General features: G+C 46.6%; 1 protein-coding gene across 4 annotated transcripts in view; it reads right to left on the minus strand.

Moving 5' to 3' along the window:
• MYO7A (myosin VIIA) overlaps positions 1 to 15,763 on the minus strand; it is a 160,908-nt gene that overhangs the window by 49,734 nt on the left and 95,411 nt on the right. For 2 of the 4 annotated variants that reach the window (XM_019530449.1, XM_019530446.1), the window contains 4 exons: positions 12,778 to 12,834; positions 7,622 to 7,759; positions 2,747 to 2,905; positions 2,241 to 2,333 (listed from right to left, as the gene is read on the minus strand). In XM_019530449.1, the coding sequence (XP_019385994.1) occupies positions 2,241 to 2,333; positions 2,747 to 2,905; positions 7,622 to 7,759; positions 12,778 to 12,834 (447 nt within the window). The remainder of the gene's footprint in view (positions 1 to 2,240; positions 2,334 to 2,746; positions 2,906 to 7,621; positions 7,760 to 12,777; positions 12,835 to 15,763) is intronic. The other 2 variants (XM_019530448.1, XM_019530447.1) reach the window with 1 other exon arrangement.

A 15,763-nucleotide genomic window follows, 5' to 3' on the forward strand; every position in this document is an offset into this window, starting at 1 on the left:
CTTGTGTGGTCCAGCCACCCTCTTCTGATCAAGGAGAATGGGACTAGGACCTTTCACTTCATCAGTGCCCCATCTGAAAAGGCCAGGAGGTGTCATCCCTGCATACCTGTGTATGGCCCACAAACAGGGCGCTAGTAAAGGCTAAATGAGTCTTTCTGTGCTTCAGTTAGCAGAGGTTGCTACCAGGCACCTGATGTGCTGGTGTTTCACTTTACACTAGTAAACAGGACAGTGCAAGGTTCAGGACCCAGGAGAACCTCATGACCAGGGATCTCTAGTTTTAAAAAAATCCCCAACATTTGGGTTTAAAAAAAAGTAACCCCAAATCCACGTTCTCCCATGATTAAAATGAAACACCACTAATAGATAGTGGTGTTTCATTTTAATCATGGGAAAATGTGGATTTGGGGTTACATATTCAGCTTGCAGCTGTATTGGTCTAGAGGAAAAAGCAATCAGGACTCATGGTAGAGGTGATATCTTTTATTAGACCAACTAAATTTTTCACCAAAAAACCCTGTAACTGCAATTAAAGCTTGCAATTAAAGACATTTTTTTGGGCAACCATCTAGTTGATCTAATTTTTAGACCCAACTAGATTTTTGCCCCAAAACCCCAATTCATTAATTGCAAGCTTTAATTGCAATTAAAGAAAATTTTTTGCAAAACTTTTTTGCAAAAATCTAGTTGGTCTAATAAAAGATATCGCCTCCACCACGAGTCCTGATTTGGGGTTACTTTTTCTTAACTGAAAATTGGGGATTGTTTTAAATCAGAGAAAACCAGGATCCCTGCTCACGACAGAGCTGGGAATAATCTCTGGGCCTCCTGATTCTCAGCCCATTGCTCAGATGAAGTGTAAAGGCTGCACTGTCTAAGGACAATAAGGAGGGCTCAGGGTAAAACCTCGCCCCTTCACTCTGAACTTCCTTGTTTGCCAGTCAAGTCACGCAGTCGTAGGAGGCTTTGGTTCCTTTCCTGGCCGCTGGCAATGATGGCTACTTACATACACCCGCACACGTTTCCTGTTTCACCTGACCTTGTTCTGCCCTTCACAGCCTCTTCATTTCCCTGTTTCCTGCTCTGACAGCTGCGGGGGCCTGATAACGCTCTCTGGAAAGGAAAGCTAATGGGATATCATAACTGGTTTCTAAGAAATAGATTGGAGGGGGGTGGGGAGGGTGGCATTTATAAATCAGCCGACAAGATTACATCTGAGAAACACTACAGTAAACCCATCCAGCTCTGAGCCTGTTCCTTGCTGGCTCTGCCTGGTTTTCCTGGGGGGGGTTTAGAGATTCATCTTGAGATTATGGAAACTGGAGAAAGACAGCTCTTTGCTACTCTGCTCTTGTACCCATAGGCAACATCCTGGCAACATAAGGCAGCACTGCGCTGCCTTGGTTGATCTAGAGAGCTGTGATAGTGGCCCCCAACCTGCTGACTGCCCCCTCAAAGGCCGTGTGTTGAAGAGATGTATTGTAGGTAAGATCTCTCGGTCATGCCCAGTGGGTCTCTGACCAGGCTGATCCTTTTGTCTCCCCTATGCAACTTTTCACAGAGGGTCACCACAGCCTTGGAGCCTGGGATAGCCCATGGGAACCTGACAAGAGCCCTTGGAAGAGCCCTGGGACACGTTGGTAGATGTTGGGTATCTGTGCTACTCTAATTGCCTAGGGGAGACTGGGCTCTTCAGGCCAATGAGCCTTGATTGCAGCTTACACTGCTCATTTGGAGCTGTCCCATGGCCCCAGCATGGGGGTGGTGGAGTGAAAGGAAAACTTGACTCCCTTAACATCTCCATGGACATCAATGAGCTATGAAGCATCTCTCTCATCCAACCCCAGATCTTCAGGAACCGCTCCAGTGTGGCGCCTCTTGTGCCTTGAAACCTCTCCTTGGGGAGTTTATTGCTATGTAATGGCAATGGAGTCACTAGCTTCACCTCTGGAGGGAGAAGATGCGGCCGAGCAGCCACAAAGCTGGCCTGCAGCTCCTGCAGAGGCCTACCCTACTCCAGATGTGACCAGTGTCCTATGTGTAGGGGTTCACAGGGTTTCACTCTAATCCTAATCCCCAGCCCACACCAAATTTGCAACCAAACACCAGCTTCTTGAGCCAGTCTTTATCAAGCAAGGCCAGAGACTTAAGCCATGGATGGGGCTTACCTCTAGTAATGGAACCGACTAGAGGAGGATTGTTTGATTCCTTCAAAGCTAAAGACCCTGGGAGGACTGTACCTTCAGGAATATTTTTGTCTTCCCAATCTGCCAGTCATCGTCTTTCCCTAGCACCGCTTCAGCGATCCGCTGGCATGTCCCACGCAGGTCCCCCTAGGAGAAGGAAGTCATTGGGATCTGCCAGTCACAAGCTGGACATGAACATCTGCCTGCTATCAATGCAGGGCTGCATTCTGCTTGGGCCCCCACCTATTTTACGCTGCAGTAATTTTGGTGATTTTAACAGAGTAATCCTCACGTGCAGGTTTCCTTCTACCACCTGAGCTAGAAGCACGGTTTGAAGCTAAGCATCTGACACCCAGGCTCAATTCTTTATCCACGATGTGGACTGTCACTGCCGACTGTAGTGTGTGTACAGTGTATATGCAGTCATGGAGGAAGGCCTGTATCTCTCAGGGGCGCAACGTACTGGAGAGAGGCAGAGTCTGGATGCACTGTGCTTTCAGTAAGGTACCAGTGGACGGGCTGCAGGGTAAAAATGGCTTGTAATGGGAGGAAACACGTACCTGCTTATATGCTGGCTTCACCCCTGGCATGAGGACGCGGTATCTGTCGACAAACTCTACAAAGGTGTAGCGGATGGGATAGCCAGCTCGGCGGATCCGGATCGTCTCCATCATCCCCGAGTACCTCAGCTGGCGAACACACAGCTCCCGGTCAAACAGCTGAGGAAGGAAACAGTGGATGGGAATCGAGAGGGTCTTGGTTGCATTTCAAAACTCGCTGACCTGCCGAAGGGTGCAACCACCAGAGCCCAGCTAAGGATAGGCTGGACGTAGCAGATCTGCTGGAGCCTCAGAGGGGGCAAGAGGGCAGGAGGCAGATTGGACCTTTGCTCTATAGTCCTGAAGCATTCAGGATCACAGTTTTTTACAACCCGAATCCTAAAAGGGGCTGAGTGCATTCAATTCAGCCCTTCGGTTTGATACCTGCGTAAGAACAGAAGAGCTGCTGTACTGGTCTTGGGTCCATCTAAGCCCAGTAGTATCCTGTTCCTCATGGTATCAGATGCTAAGGGGCAGAGTTTTAAAGCAGGGCATGTCCAGAAAGGTCTGCCTCCTGCCCCTCTCCCTCTGACAGCTTCCAGCAATGGAAATGAGAAACCACCTGGGATATACTATACTGTAAAGAACTGAAAGGTCCAGGCAAGGCTTTTTAGACACTGCTCATATGAAAGACCTCTCCTTACAGAAGAGATGAACCCATTTTGGGTTGCTTTCAGGGCAGCGGTAACATAAGCCTAAGCTGTAACTGAGCATGACGAATATGAAGTGCTCTCATTGATTTTCATGCTCTTGTTCATTAACTCCGGATGCACAATCAGAGCTTCAGGCATCCGGGTGCCCACACAAGTATTGGAGCACCTCCAAGGTTTTTATGTATTGAACCTACCCATGCCCCTGGCAGCGTAGGGAGGTATTACATTATAGATGGGGAGTGCCGGGAGGTATCAGCCCTGAGGAGCTAGGCTTTTAAGACATCAGGCCAAACACAGAGAAGGGGCCTAAACCAGTCCAGTATCTGAGAATGAAGAGTATCTGGGAATGAAGTGAAGGCTGTCTTGGAAGAGCTGGAGCACAAGTGGGATTTCACAAGGTTGAGAGACCTGAGTGATGGAGCCCGCCTAAACACCTGCTGGTAAAACTTTCTTACCAAGGCACCTTTTCTCTCTTGTTGCCTCCAGGCACTTCACAGACAACAGTTAAGCAAAGGAATTACAGGCAGATCAGCTGAAGCACAGGGATGGTAAATGAGCTAGCTACTGTTGGCTCAATGAATCAATACAAGGGATCCCAGCCTCCCTTGGAGGTATTGGTGTTGGCTGCAGCGAAGGCTGGGCAGGGTGTGCCAGTGCTCCTGCTGAGAGCAAAGGCAGAGGTTGCTGGCTACAGGGTCTTGCCCCTCCGCTCAGGGACAAACTGATCACCATACTTGGGGTGAGGAAGGACCCATGGGCATATTGGTATGGACTGTGCGGGTTTTAGCCTTCCTCTGTAACGGGGGACGTGGCCCTCTACCAGTGATCTGAGTAATCTTAACAAGCTTTTATAGAAGTAGGACGTTGGCTGCCATAGTTCCCCTGCTTTACCTATGACAGGTGAGGGTTTTATGTTGTGTTGTGTCAGCGTTGAGCACTGGCAATGCGAAGGGGGTGCACGTGCACCCTCTGAGAGCAGCCGTGCACTCCCTGGAAGTGCCAGCGGTGAAACCCGAAGTGCACTTCTGGCTTCACCGCTGGCTCGGCGATCGGTGGCTGGGGGACCCCCACCCTGTCGGTGATCTGGTGCCCCCCCACACTCAGGAGGCACCATCGCCCATGGGGTTGAGAGTAGTTTTGTGGAGAGTCTAGGTTATGGTTGTATGGCTTGGTTTGGATAGGGCTGATCCTGCCTCAAGCAGGGGGTTGGACTACATGACCTCTGGAGGACTCTTCCAGCCCAACTTCTCTAGTCTACGATTCCACGATCACAGGGAGATTCATCATGAATAGTTGCATACGGCAGCATCAAGTTGGCCAGGAGCATCAGTGATCTCAGGGTTAGTCCCCAGATCAGGAACTAAGGAGTTAAGTATGTGCATTGCTTGGAGAGTATGAACAGCATCCTTGTAATCAATGAGGCAACTCAGGAGCTTAAGGACTTTTGAGAATCCAGGCCTCGCTGAGCTGATGTGTTATACAGTGCCAGCAGTTTATTGATTTTTCTTTTCTTTCCTCCCACGCACTATTTAATTAATCGCATTCATTTCCTTCATACCAACTACAGCAGCACGCAAAGAGGCAGAGACAGCAGAGCATGGGAACTCGTCCGACTAAGAGGAATCCCTCTGACAGTTGCAAGAAATCAAAGTCTTCTTCCAAAGTAAATTTTAGGGCTGGAAGGAGGTTTCACCCCCCCAGCAAGCTAGGGACACGTTTTAAAATCTTGTGGAATAACAAATAACCAGGACTTTCCATTGGCCTTTCACTTCCTGCCGTCCTGTTTCCTATCGTGATCACAGCGCTTTCCTTTATCACTCGGGGCAGAAAATGAACTCCCAGACAAATGTTTTTCTTGCGCTCCCCTATGTCCCATTACCCGGTTTCTTTTTCTTTTCAGTTCTGCATGTTTAAAGCCAATTCTGAAAACAACCCTTTTCCCTTTTAGTGCGAAATCCCATTATAACATTGTACTGCATTGCAAGCGACTGGCAAGTTCAGTCCCACTGAAGTCTCTTTTGCATCCATCTTGCTGCTCTCCCGTTCGCTCTCCCACTTCATACGTTATTCTGCTCTGCTAAGCTGCTCTTAGCCTTTGTTGGGAAGGGCAGCATATAAACCGAACAAACCACCACGTTATTAAATATAATTCTTTTGCTTTTGGATTAAGTTTCATTCTGCTGAACGGTTCTGCTGACATCAGGTAGCTACTGCCGTGAGTAGCAAGATCTGGCCCTTAAACTGCTGTGAAAGAGATGCAAGATCCTTTTTTGCCTTTCTTACCAAATTTTGTCCCCCACCTCCCCAATTCTCCACAGTTAAATTCTGTCCGCAAATTGTAAGCCAGGATAGAGGTGTAACCGAGGGCAGAATCTGGCCCTTGTCTGTGTAACTTGAAAAGACACCAGTCATGGATAAAATAACTTTCAGGGACAATCAGTAAACAGAAAATGTAATAAGTAAAACGGCTGCACTATATATTGGCAAACACCAGTGATTGTTCCCAATTCCTGGGTCCAGTCCTGAGAGCTGAGGACGCTCACATGGAGTTCGATATCTCAGAGTCCCTGTGCGCCTGGGGGGCCCAGCAGAAATTTGGCCTGGATGGCAGAACCAGGGTCTAACGATTTTAGTCACTCTGGTATTTACGGGTGTTTCCTTTCCTTTCATTCAGTAATTAAAACCTGTCCTGAAAGTGCAAATTGATTTTGAAGAAGCCAGGACAAATGCAAATAAATGTGTTGCTGTTTTACAGCATATCTGTGATGGGTGAGTAATTATTTTTCTTGATTTATGACTGCTGGCACAATCCACCGAGTAAAAACACACATTTAACATTCTGCGAACAGAGATGGATGGATGTTCACCAGATGAAGATGTAAAACATGAGCAGGCCTCTCTCTATCATTTACTCTCCATGTCCTCGGGGTTTGTTGTTGAAAATGCCCCTTATCTTTCAGCCATCCCTTTTAATTTCCCAAATCCTGTTCAGTCCTACAAGTCTGACTCCCAAAAACGCCAAACAGAATCAAACAGGGATGAAGCCAAGGAGGTTCTTAGAGAAACTAAAGAAGATTCAACTGAAATCTCCTCCCAAAAAACCCTACTGAAGGAGATCATCCCTATAAAACATGTAAACTAGTGGTTTTCAAATGGTCGGGTGCACCCTCCAGGGGATATGAAGAAACATCTGGGGGGGACACCACGCACAAAGCATGTCTTACTTTTTAAAAATAAGTATTCTTATATAACAAGAACGTGATATTTGACAGCATCACGTGCTGAAATAGAACGAGTGAACCCTTTGCAAAGGATTTCACAGGTGTCGCAATGTATTTAATTAAGCCAGCGATCATTTCCATAGCAACAACTACATTATTTCCCGGCTTCCGGGTTAGTCTATCCTACTTACACTTACAATTCAAAAAAAGGACAACAAGCATTTGAGCATTGCAGTTTATTTTGCTGGTGAGTTCAGTATTTTTCATACGATTCCAGGGTGAAAATGGATCGGGGTCGGTTAAAAAAAATCTCTCCACAAACTGATAAACTGTCCGCAGCAAACAGGCACACCCTTCCCATGAACTGGTAAGTACAGTCTCCGTGCATTTGAAACTTAGAGGGGTAGGTCATTTAATTGGGTAATTTAAGTCATTTCAGTCTCTGGTAATTTCAGAAAGCATATTTTGCATGTTTGCTTTTTGCCTGGATTGAGGCAGGGGGGAGGCATGAATAAAACCGTACCTCAAAGGGGGACTCAGCTCAGAAAGTTTGAAAACTGCTGGTTTCAATCATCCTGTAAAACTGAACACGAGATGATATTCCTGCTCCGGGGTGCTGCGTCTCGATTTAATCATTTGATAGAAAGCCTCTGTTTCTCTCTAGAAATCTATAGGGGCTTTCCATGAGGGTCCCATACTGGGGCTCTATGGCTCACTCAGCTGAACTGAGGGGTCCCAGAGGCAGACTGCATGATTTGCATGAGACGTGCCAAGAGGACAGTGCCCTGCGAGCCCTCCTGCAGTAGGAGAAGCCCTTCGTGACCTCAAAGCAGGTGTCCAAGTCGGGGTTCAAGCAACTTGGGTGAAAGCCTGACTCCACTGAAATCAGAGGAGTTTTGCTTTCAGCTTGAATGGCTCCTCCCTGTTGTACCATAGCAAGAAAAGATGAAACCGGCACTTACCAGGGGCTTCTTATATTCATTGGGTTTGATGCAGCGGACGAAGAAGGGCTGGCACACGCTGAGGGTTCGCATCAGCAGCTCCAGCGAGCGCTTGAATTGGCTGCTGAGCGTCGGCGAGCGCTTCCTCGTCTCCGCTCCCTGGAAAAGAGAGGAACCCCAAGCGATCTGTCTCAGGAAATGAAAGGATAACACGGCTTTTCCCCTCTGGCCGGCTCACTGCGAACCTCCTCCACAGCTGGAGGGGGCTTGGGGAGGAGCTGCGCAGTGCAGGGAAGTGCGAGGAAGCAACGAGGGAGCGTGAGGCCCCTACAGAAATGGTGTGACGTAGGGGCAGGGCCGAGATAGCTCTGTTTTTGGAAACTGCGTAGTGTGGCGGGGAGCATCCCTGGTGCTTTCAGGGTTATGTTTTGCTGTGGGCTGGGCCAAACCCATGGCTGGTATCAGTCAACCCAGCTCTATTTATGTCGACTGGTCGTCCCTCTACCAGCTTTGCATAGCATGTGTGGCATGAGACCCAGGCAGCCAAAGTTGGCTTCTGAAGTCTGTGCCTAGTGAGGACTAGAGGAAATCCCTGTGCATGCACCTGCACTGCCTCTTGAGGCTTCACTGGAAAGGGAAAACCATAGTTTTTTTCTCCTATGGGCTAAAACGCTGCTAGCTGCAGAGCTGAGGTGTCCTATGGGGGGTCAGACTAGAGGATCAACCCCCACCCCCCGTCCCCAGCATTAAGATCTGGTAAGACTTGGGCCATGCATCTATGCAGGGGATTAAAAGGGCAGCACAGCACCCTGTCTCTACATTGGCATAGGCTACATGGACCACGGGTGCAGCCTGCTCTACCATGCCAGCAGTGATGTAACTTGGGGCTAGCGTCAGGCCAGGCTTCTAATATTGGCCCTAGCTCTTGTGTTGGACCCATCGGGCCAATCAAGTCATTAAATCCTACTAGGGCATTTCACAGCGACTCCGAATCGAGGATTTCTGGACTCCCCAGGGAAAGCTGGCAACAACTATCTATTCTCCGCAGTTTCCACCAACGTGGATGGACGCAGGGAGCACCTTACCTGCGTTTAGAAGGGGTTATTAACACGACTCAAGTTAACTCACGGTGAGCGTGGGGGATTTTGTGAATGTTTCCCCAAATGTAAAGCCTATACAAGGCCTGGATCCCTGCCTGAGGGCTTGTTCAAAGAAATAGATACATTCCCCCCTGCGAGTCCTTCTTGCATGGTGAAGACTAGACGGAGCATATGTTTCAAAAGTTTTGCAAGGTTTGGCCTAAGGGAAATGCAGCAGAATTTTATCTGAACCGCTTTTATCAACGACTTTTTATCATGAATAATGGCGGGGTAGGGCATCAACTTCTCCAACACTTTGATATTTATCCGTCACGTTGAAAAGCCCAAAAACTTCCATATCCCCTGGCCCAGGGCACCTATTGTATATCTCCATAGTATCTCACATTTTAAGGCAGTTCATAGGGGTAGCAGGCAATGCGACTGGGTTGTAGGATGAGTTGGGTATCATAGTACCTAACTCCTGAAAAAGAAGCTGGTTTTCAGTCATGGGACAGCCAAGGTTGCCATGGGATAGCCTACCCCTATGTCATGGGCTGATCTGATCATTAGGGGTTTCTGAAAGGAGAGTAGGTTGGGATTTCCCAAACGCCTTATTCAGAATCCTTATTCTGCTGTACCTTCCCCAAAGGCCTGGGGTGCTATGCTGGGCAGTGTCCAAGGGTTACAGGTATAACTGGCCACCATCTTCATTGGTGTGGCTGCTATGTTTCTCTAAGACCCCAACCTATTTTCTCTTTCTATTGTTAAAAGTACCCGTGGCCCTTGTCTTTGGGCATGCATTACATAGGCAACTGGCAATCCGTTGGATGTCATCATGGGTGAAGTTTTTGCACGCTGCAAAACTATCAGGGATGTTACACAATGGTGATCACAAATTTCTCTACAACCAAACCCAATCAACACAGAGACAAAGGCATTGTGGAGTTCCACAAGAGAAAGTGAACAGTTAAAACCCAGCTCATGCACACACCAGAAAAACCCAACACCACTAGGAAAATAGAGCTTACTGGAACAGCTATTATCTTTCCCAGCAAACCTCCCCTCAAGGACACATTACTAACATGTTTAATTTATGTTGACAGACACAGTCCTGACCCCTCCGAGTACTGTCTAGTTGGTGATATTATCCTGTTCACAGAGACTGATTGGATGAGGGCAGACTGAATCAGCAATAATCCTGCTCAGATAGGCAGGAGTGTGAATGCTTTGATTAATGTCATCTTATAGCTTTGCTAATTCAGGGGATGTGGTCACCTCGAGAGCAGCACTTGCAGGCTGGTTGCTCAAGGGGTTATAAATAGATACTGTGATAGGAACCAGACTCAATCAATTCCCACTTTGGAAGTGACTGGGCATTATAATCTTTCTGGCCAGCCTCAGAGATGTTCTTGGTCACTGGTGGTTTATAAGAAGCCTTCTACCACTTTCCAGGACCTCCTACAATGGGGAACGCTGGGGCTGCTTGGGGTGGAGGGCAATTCTACTTTCCAGATTGCTTCCCAGCTCTTGCTCAACTGGGTTCCCCACTTGACATGTGCACAGGGGCAGGCTGCTGGGTTCAGTCTCAGACACTCGCCTGGTTCTTCGCTGAAAGTTGTAAGACAATTAATTCAGGTTCCAAATGCTCTATACATGGGTAGGGCTTACAAGGCCCATGCTGTTATCAAATCAGCTGAGAGCATCTGATGGGATTGCAGCATCTCATTGGCCCACACAGCCTCTGCGCCTCTCATCCAAAGGCTGCTATGAATGCTAAAGTGCTATAAAGACTAGCCTCAGGGATCCTAAATGGCATTTAAACTATGCAGCCCATCTAAGACAAGCTCTTGGGTCAGGCTTTCCATCTACTTCTGCCAGTGTAGCTCCACGGAAGGCAGGATCTAATGCATATGGTATATAGCAATATATATACACATACATACATATATACATATGTATATGTGTATGTATCTATATGTATGTATGTGTGTATGCGTATATACACATACACACACACTTACATACATACATAATACACACACACACACACACACACACACACACAATTGTGTGAGGTGCTGAGCGAGGGAGCCAATGAGGCCCACAGACTACACAGTGAAAGGACTTGGAGTCTATTCCCAACTCAATTACTGGGCTGCTGGATCTTGGGCGAGTCACTTCCCCTCCTGATATTACTACTAGTAATGCAGTAGCAGCTGGAGAGGCCAGCCGAGAGGCATACCCCATCAGGCTAGGCCTTGTACCTTCCCAGGGAAAGGGAGCCCCTGCCTTGAAGGCCTTGTAAGACGAACAGACAAAATAGAGACAGAGTGGGAGGGGAAACTGAGGCACAGAGCACTGAAATGACCTGTTCTAGGGCAGTCACAGAGTAACAATCTCATGCCATAATTATTACCTGGTCTCTCAGTGCCACCATTTCCTTAGCTGAAATTGGGTAATTATGCAAAGGTCATTACAGTAACTCCTATCACAGCTACTCCACAGTCAAGGCTCTATCGGGTTGGAAACTGTCTGGACACATGGGGAACCTATACATGAGCAGACTTGATTAACTGAGGCGGTAATTACCGCTCCAGCTTGTTCGATGAGCTTTAGTTAAAGCACCTCCGCTGCCATTTTTAAGTGTGGGGACACATACATGAGATGTTCTGGGTGCTTTAATTAGAGTGGCTCTGATTAAAGCGTCCCCCCTGTACGTGCTCCCGGAGCATGTGTATAAACACCCTTAATGAAGAGACAGCCCTTGCCTCAAAGAGCTCACAAACTTGCAAAGTGTTTCAACACTGTGTTTTTCCTTTGCACCTACTATTTTTAACTAATTCCTTTTAAAATAAGATTATTTTAAGCCAGAAGAAAGAGAGAGAGAAAGAGAGAAAAGAAATGAGCTTTATTTCTTGTGTTGCTTGCTTCAACCAGAAGCCCAGGAAGAGGCTTTTTTAACACATTCTCTACATTTGCAGCCCATTACGTCTCAGTCTAGAAGGGATTTTTTGGTGCGATGCAAATTTACAAACATAGAGATGGGCCCAGCGTAAATCCTACCATCCCAACACCACTTGCATTTTTGACAGCAAATTCCAAATTGGGCACAAATGGATGTGAATTGTTTCAACCGGGGTCTCTTCTCTTCGTCACTCACGTTGGAAATCTAAGTCCAGATCCCCTGGGACACTGCGCCCCCGGGAAGGGTTGGAATTCAGATCCACGCCTGCATCTGAATTTTGAAAGTCAGGCCCATCTCTGATATAACCCCCCTGATACTGGAGGATTATAATGGAAATGGAGATATGACAACAATGCTAATACCACAAACATAACTCTATTACACAATATGCTATCCTATGACCATTCGTCTAACAGCAAAGATGTGGAAAGCTGTCAGGACCAGAGCGAAGGCACGAGGTTAGTGTAGGAGGATCACATATCCAGTCTGGACAAGCACCCAAAAGCTTGATACTTACTGTAAGAGGTCTTCTGGAGCTGCGGGATTAATCCTGAGCTATTTCGAGAACAAGCCACAAGCTGGCTTGGAAGAAGACTGGCGCTGCCAACGGAGCCGGGAATACAGTCAAACCACTTCCTCCTTCGTATGTCAGCCCTTCCCGTCCTAAATGGACCTCTGAAAGGCTGAGCCGAGTGAACGTGACATTGGCTCAGATCCTCAACTTGTGGAAATGAGCACTGTTACGCTGGAGCTACGCTGTTTTGCACCAGTTGAAATTTTGGCCCATCAAAATGTCAAATGATAGCTTACCAAAGTTATTCAAGAGCTCAGGAAAACAAGCGTTTGGGTTCGAAGCACAAAGTTTTGGTCTGGTTCTGATTTTATCCCAACCCCTTTTTTAAATCACTGCTGGATCCTTTGCTGCACCTAAGTGCTCCTTTGTTGAATGCAACAAATGCACAAAATGCACACACTCCTGCATCGGACCAACAAATCCGAACCATGTGCGTGGTCATTTAAAACAGGTCCTTAGCAAACAACACAGGGAGAGGAAAGAACCAGCCAAGAGCACAGCACAGTACTTAGCGGAGAGAAAGGAACATACAACAGAGGAACTCGTGTATTTATTTTACCTTTGGAGTGGGTGCTGGCGACTGGCCATAAGTACTGGATGCATAGCCACAGAGAAACTAGAGGGAGCAAAGGCAAAAAGAAGAGACAGAGAACAGAAAAAAAAAACAGTGAAAAGGAGGAATACCTGAGAAGGGAGCTCTGAGCTTGTAAAACCTCGAGACTTGGCACTAGCCGTATGTCAACAGAAAAAAGAGCTAACTCTTAGGGACTTTTCTATCCCTGTCCTCACCCCTTCCATTGGCCAACTTTTCTTCCTTCTCCTTCTCCTCGGTTTTTCTCCTTTTGGTGAAAGATGCTTCTTCCTGCAGCTCTTTGTTGCTTGGAACAACCTTCCTATACCTTTCCATCTCACCGTGGATTCTCCAAACTGAGAAGTTTCTAAGAGCAGGCTAGGAAAATGCTTGGATGAGACGGGATAGACAGGACTGATCCTGCCTTGAGCAGAGGGTTGGAGCAGACGACCTCCTGATGCCCCTACCAGCTCTATTTTTCCTGTGATCCCTTTTCAAAATCCTTTGAGGGAACACATCTCCTCTCCTTTGTCTTCCATAGTTTTAGTAGTGAGCTGGCTAGAAATCACTGAAATCAAAATGTCACCAAACCTCCAATTAAATTTCTCCAACTCTTTTCCCTCTTTCCTCCTATGTTTAGCTAAGTCGGTCACAAATTCACAGAAATACTTTTTTTGTGTGCAAATAACAAAAATAAAATTGCTAACTCTTGTTCTTTCCCCACCCTCCAGCTGTAACTTTTAATCTTGCATTCCCAGTTGCTAGTAATGTACCTCCTGTAACTATCCCAGCTAAACTATCAAACGCTTCGCTGTACAGGCCCCAACCTAGGGAGGTAGTCTGTCTCCTCAATCCCCACCAAATCTGATATCTTGCAAGCATAATCTGTAGGAAAGACACTATATACAGGAAGGCTCCAACTGTGCAAACACACGTGCAAATACTTCATATGACAGGACAGGTTGTGGACAGAAAGTTACTTGCATGCATAAATGCTGGTCTGGAATTGCATTCTCGTGTAGCTACACTTAGCACTCAACTCCCAGGCTATGCTCTGTGCTAAGATTAGGCTGATCAAATGTCATGCTTTAAAGCAGAACCAGAGGTTTGCATCTACGTATGGCCTTGCACTAATGACTAGATGCATTATGGCTTTTCCTAGCTCCCATTAAGGCATCCAAGTAATTGTTGCTGGAGACAGGATATTAGATTTGATTGATCTGTGGCTAGCTCGGTTACAAAACTTCTATGCGAGTCTCTTGGCAAAAATATCCATAGATGGTTTCATCAAGGCTCAGCACCAGGACTACATGCAAACCACAAAGAAACTCCCAGCCCAAGCTTTTGGGCACAGGGGCAAGGTAGTGCACGAAGTTGGCACGCTCGCGTTGATGCTCGATGGCTTGTTCTTAGCGGATACAGTTCAAGCGAGTAATTTCAAAGCCAAACAAAGTTGATTCAGGGGAGACACCAACATTATTTCAAACCGTTACAAACAGGTTCATTTCCTTGCGGTTTTGTTTCACCACTTTTTTTCAGGTCCAAAAATGTCCCGGGACTTTCGGAGGCTTCTTCCCGATGGTATGGTTGGTAAGCAGGGCTGTCACACAACATTTTTTCTGCTGCAGTTCCTTATCGGTCAGGAATGATCAAATCTCTTACTCAAAAAAGAAGAGCAGAGATGATTAGCATACCGAAGGGTGAAGACCAGCCTTAGGGACAGAGGCAGAAGAAGGTCAGCACCCCCACAGACGGCTAACACTGGAAGAGAAGGGATTATTTCAAGAAAGCCCCTGGATACCTGCATCATTCTCAATGTCTGTACCATAGGCAAGGCCAGGTTGGGAGACAGCTCGGCTGTGGGGAGACAGATGACAACTCTACTTTAGAGCTGGCTGGCGGCAGAGGCTGAAACTCAATCATGGTCTCCTGCTGTACATATCACTGAAGGAGTCTGAGTGACTGTGGATCCTAAGGATCATCTCTGCAAAGTCAAAAGCCTACTCAGTTTTAAACTGGAGTTTTCTGTTCAGTCCACAACCGAGCAAGAAATCATTTGCAAGGCGAACTGCAAAACTCGGGCTGCCAATTAAGAGGCAAGGATGCAACACAGAAAAAGAAAAATGTTGCCGAAATTTTTCAAAATGCACCGTGATCATTTTGCAAGACATTTAAAAGTATTTCCCCAGTTTCACATGCATGAATGCTGTCATCACGATGAGTAGGTGAATGGATCTATTCCCTATTTTGCTCCTGCTGAGGATTTTTGTCCTGGGGGCAGTGGGAATGGGAAACATATTTGGAAAGTGCCTAAATATTATTTTCAGAAGCATCCTGGGTACTCGGGAAACTGGTGAAGTGGACTGATATTAGGAACCTAATTTATGACATTTTGGCACTTACTGAAAATCCCACTGTTAGGAGCTGAAGTCACATAAACTGCCAGTGGGTCACTTCGGAAAATATAATGCAGGTTTCTAAGTCATGTAGTTGCTTTGGAAAATGCTACCCCTAAATCTTCTGAAATCTCATGATACCACTGAATTGAGGAAAGCAGGATTTGGCCATTAGGTAACACACATAAAGAGGTCAATGTACAAGTGCTGCCCATTAAACATTTTAAAAACTAAATTTGTGAAAAGCAAGTTTTTCTTTTTTTTTTGGGACTCAGGGTTGTTGAGCCACAGCAAAGCCAAAGTAGACTGCACATGCTCAGGCAAAGATATCAGTTGTCTGCATTATCAGAGAAACAGTCTATGATCCCTTAATTAAAGTCGGTGTTGCAGTGATGCAAATTCACTAGGGGACAGAGTTCTCGTTTTATTTGAGCCTTACTACTAGGAGGATCCAACTATTCAAAACTCACATAATTAACAATGACTAGCCTGGGCATTTTGCATGGAGTTGATATATGCTCACTCAGGGGATCATGGTTTAGGAACAGAATAAGCGTTACTAAGCTTCAGTGGTCCAA

This window comes from Crocodylus porosus, unplaced genomic scaffold (genome assembly GCF_001723895.1).
Source record: "Crocodylus porosus isolate Cpor-Errol unplaced genomic scaffold, CroPor_comp1, whole genome shotgun sequence".
Lineage (NCBI taxonomy): Eukaryota > Metazoa > Chordata > Crocodylia > Crocodylidae > Crocodylus > Crocodylus porosus.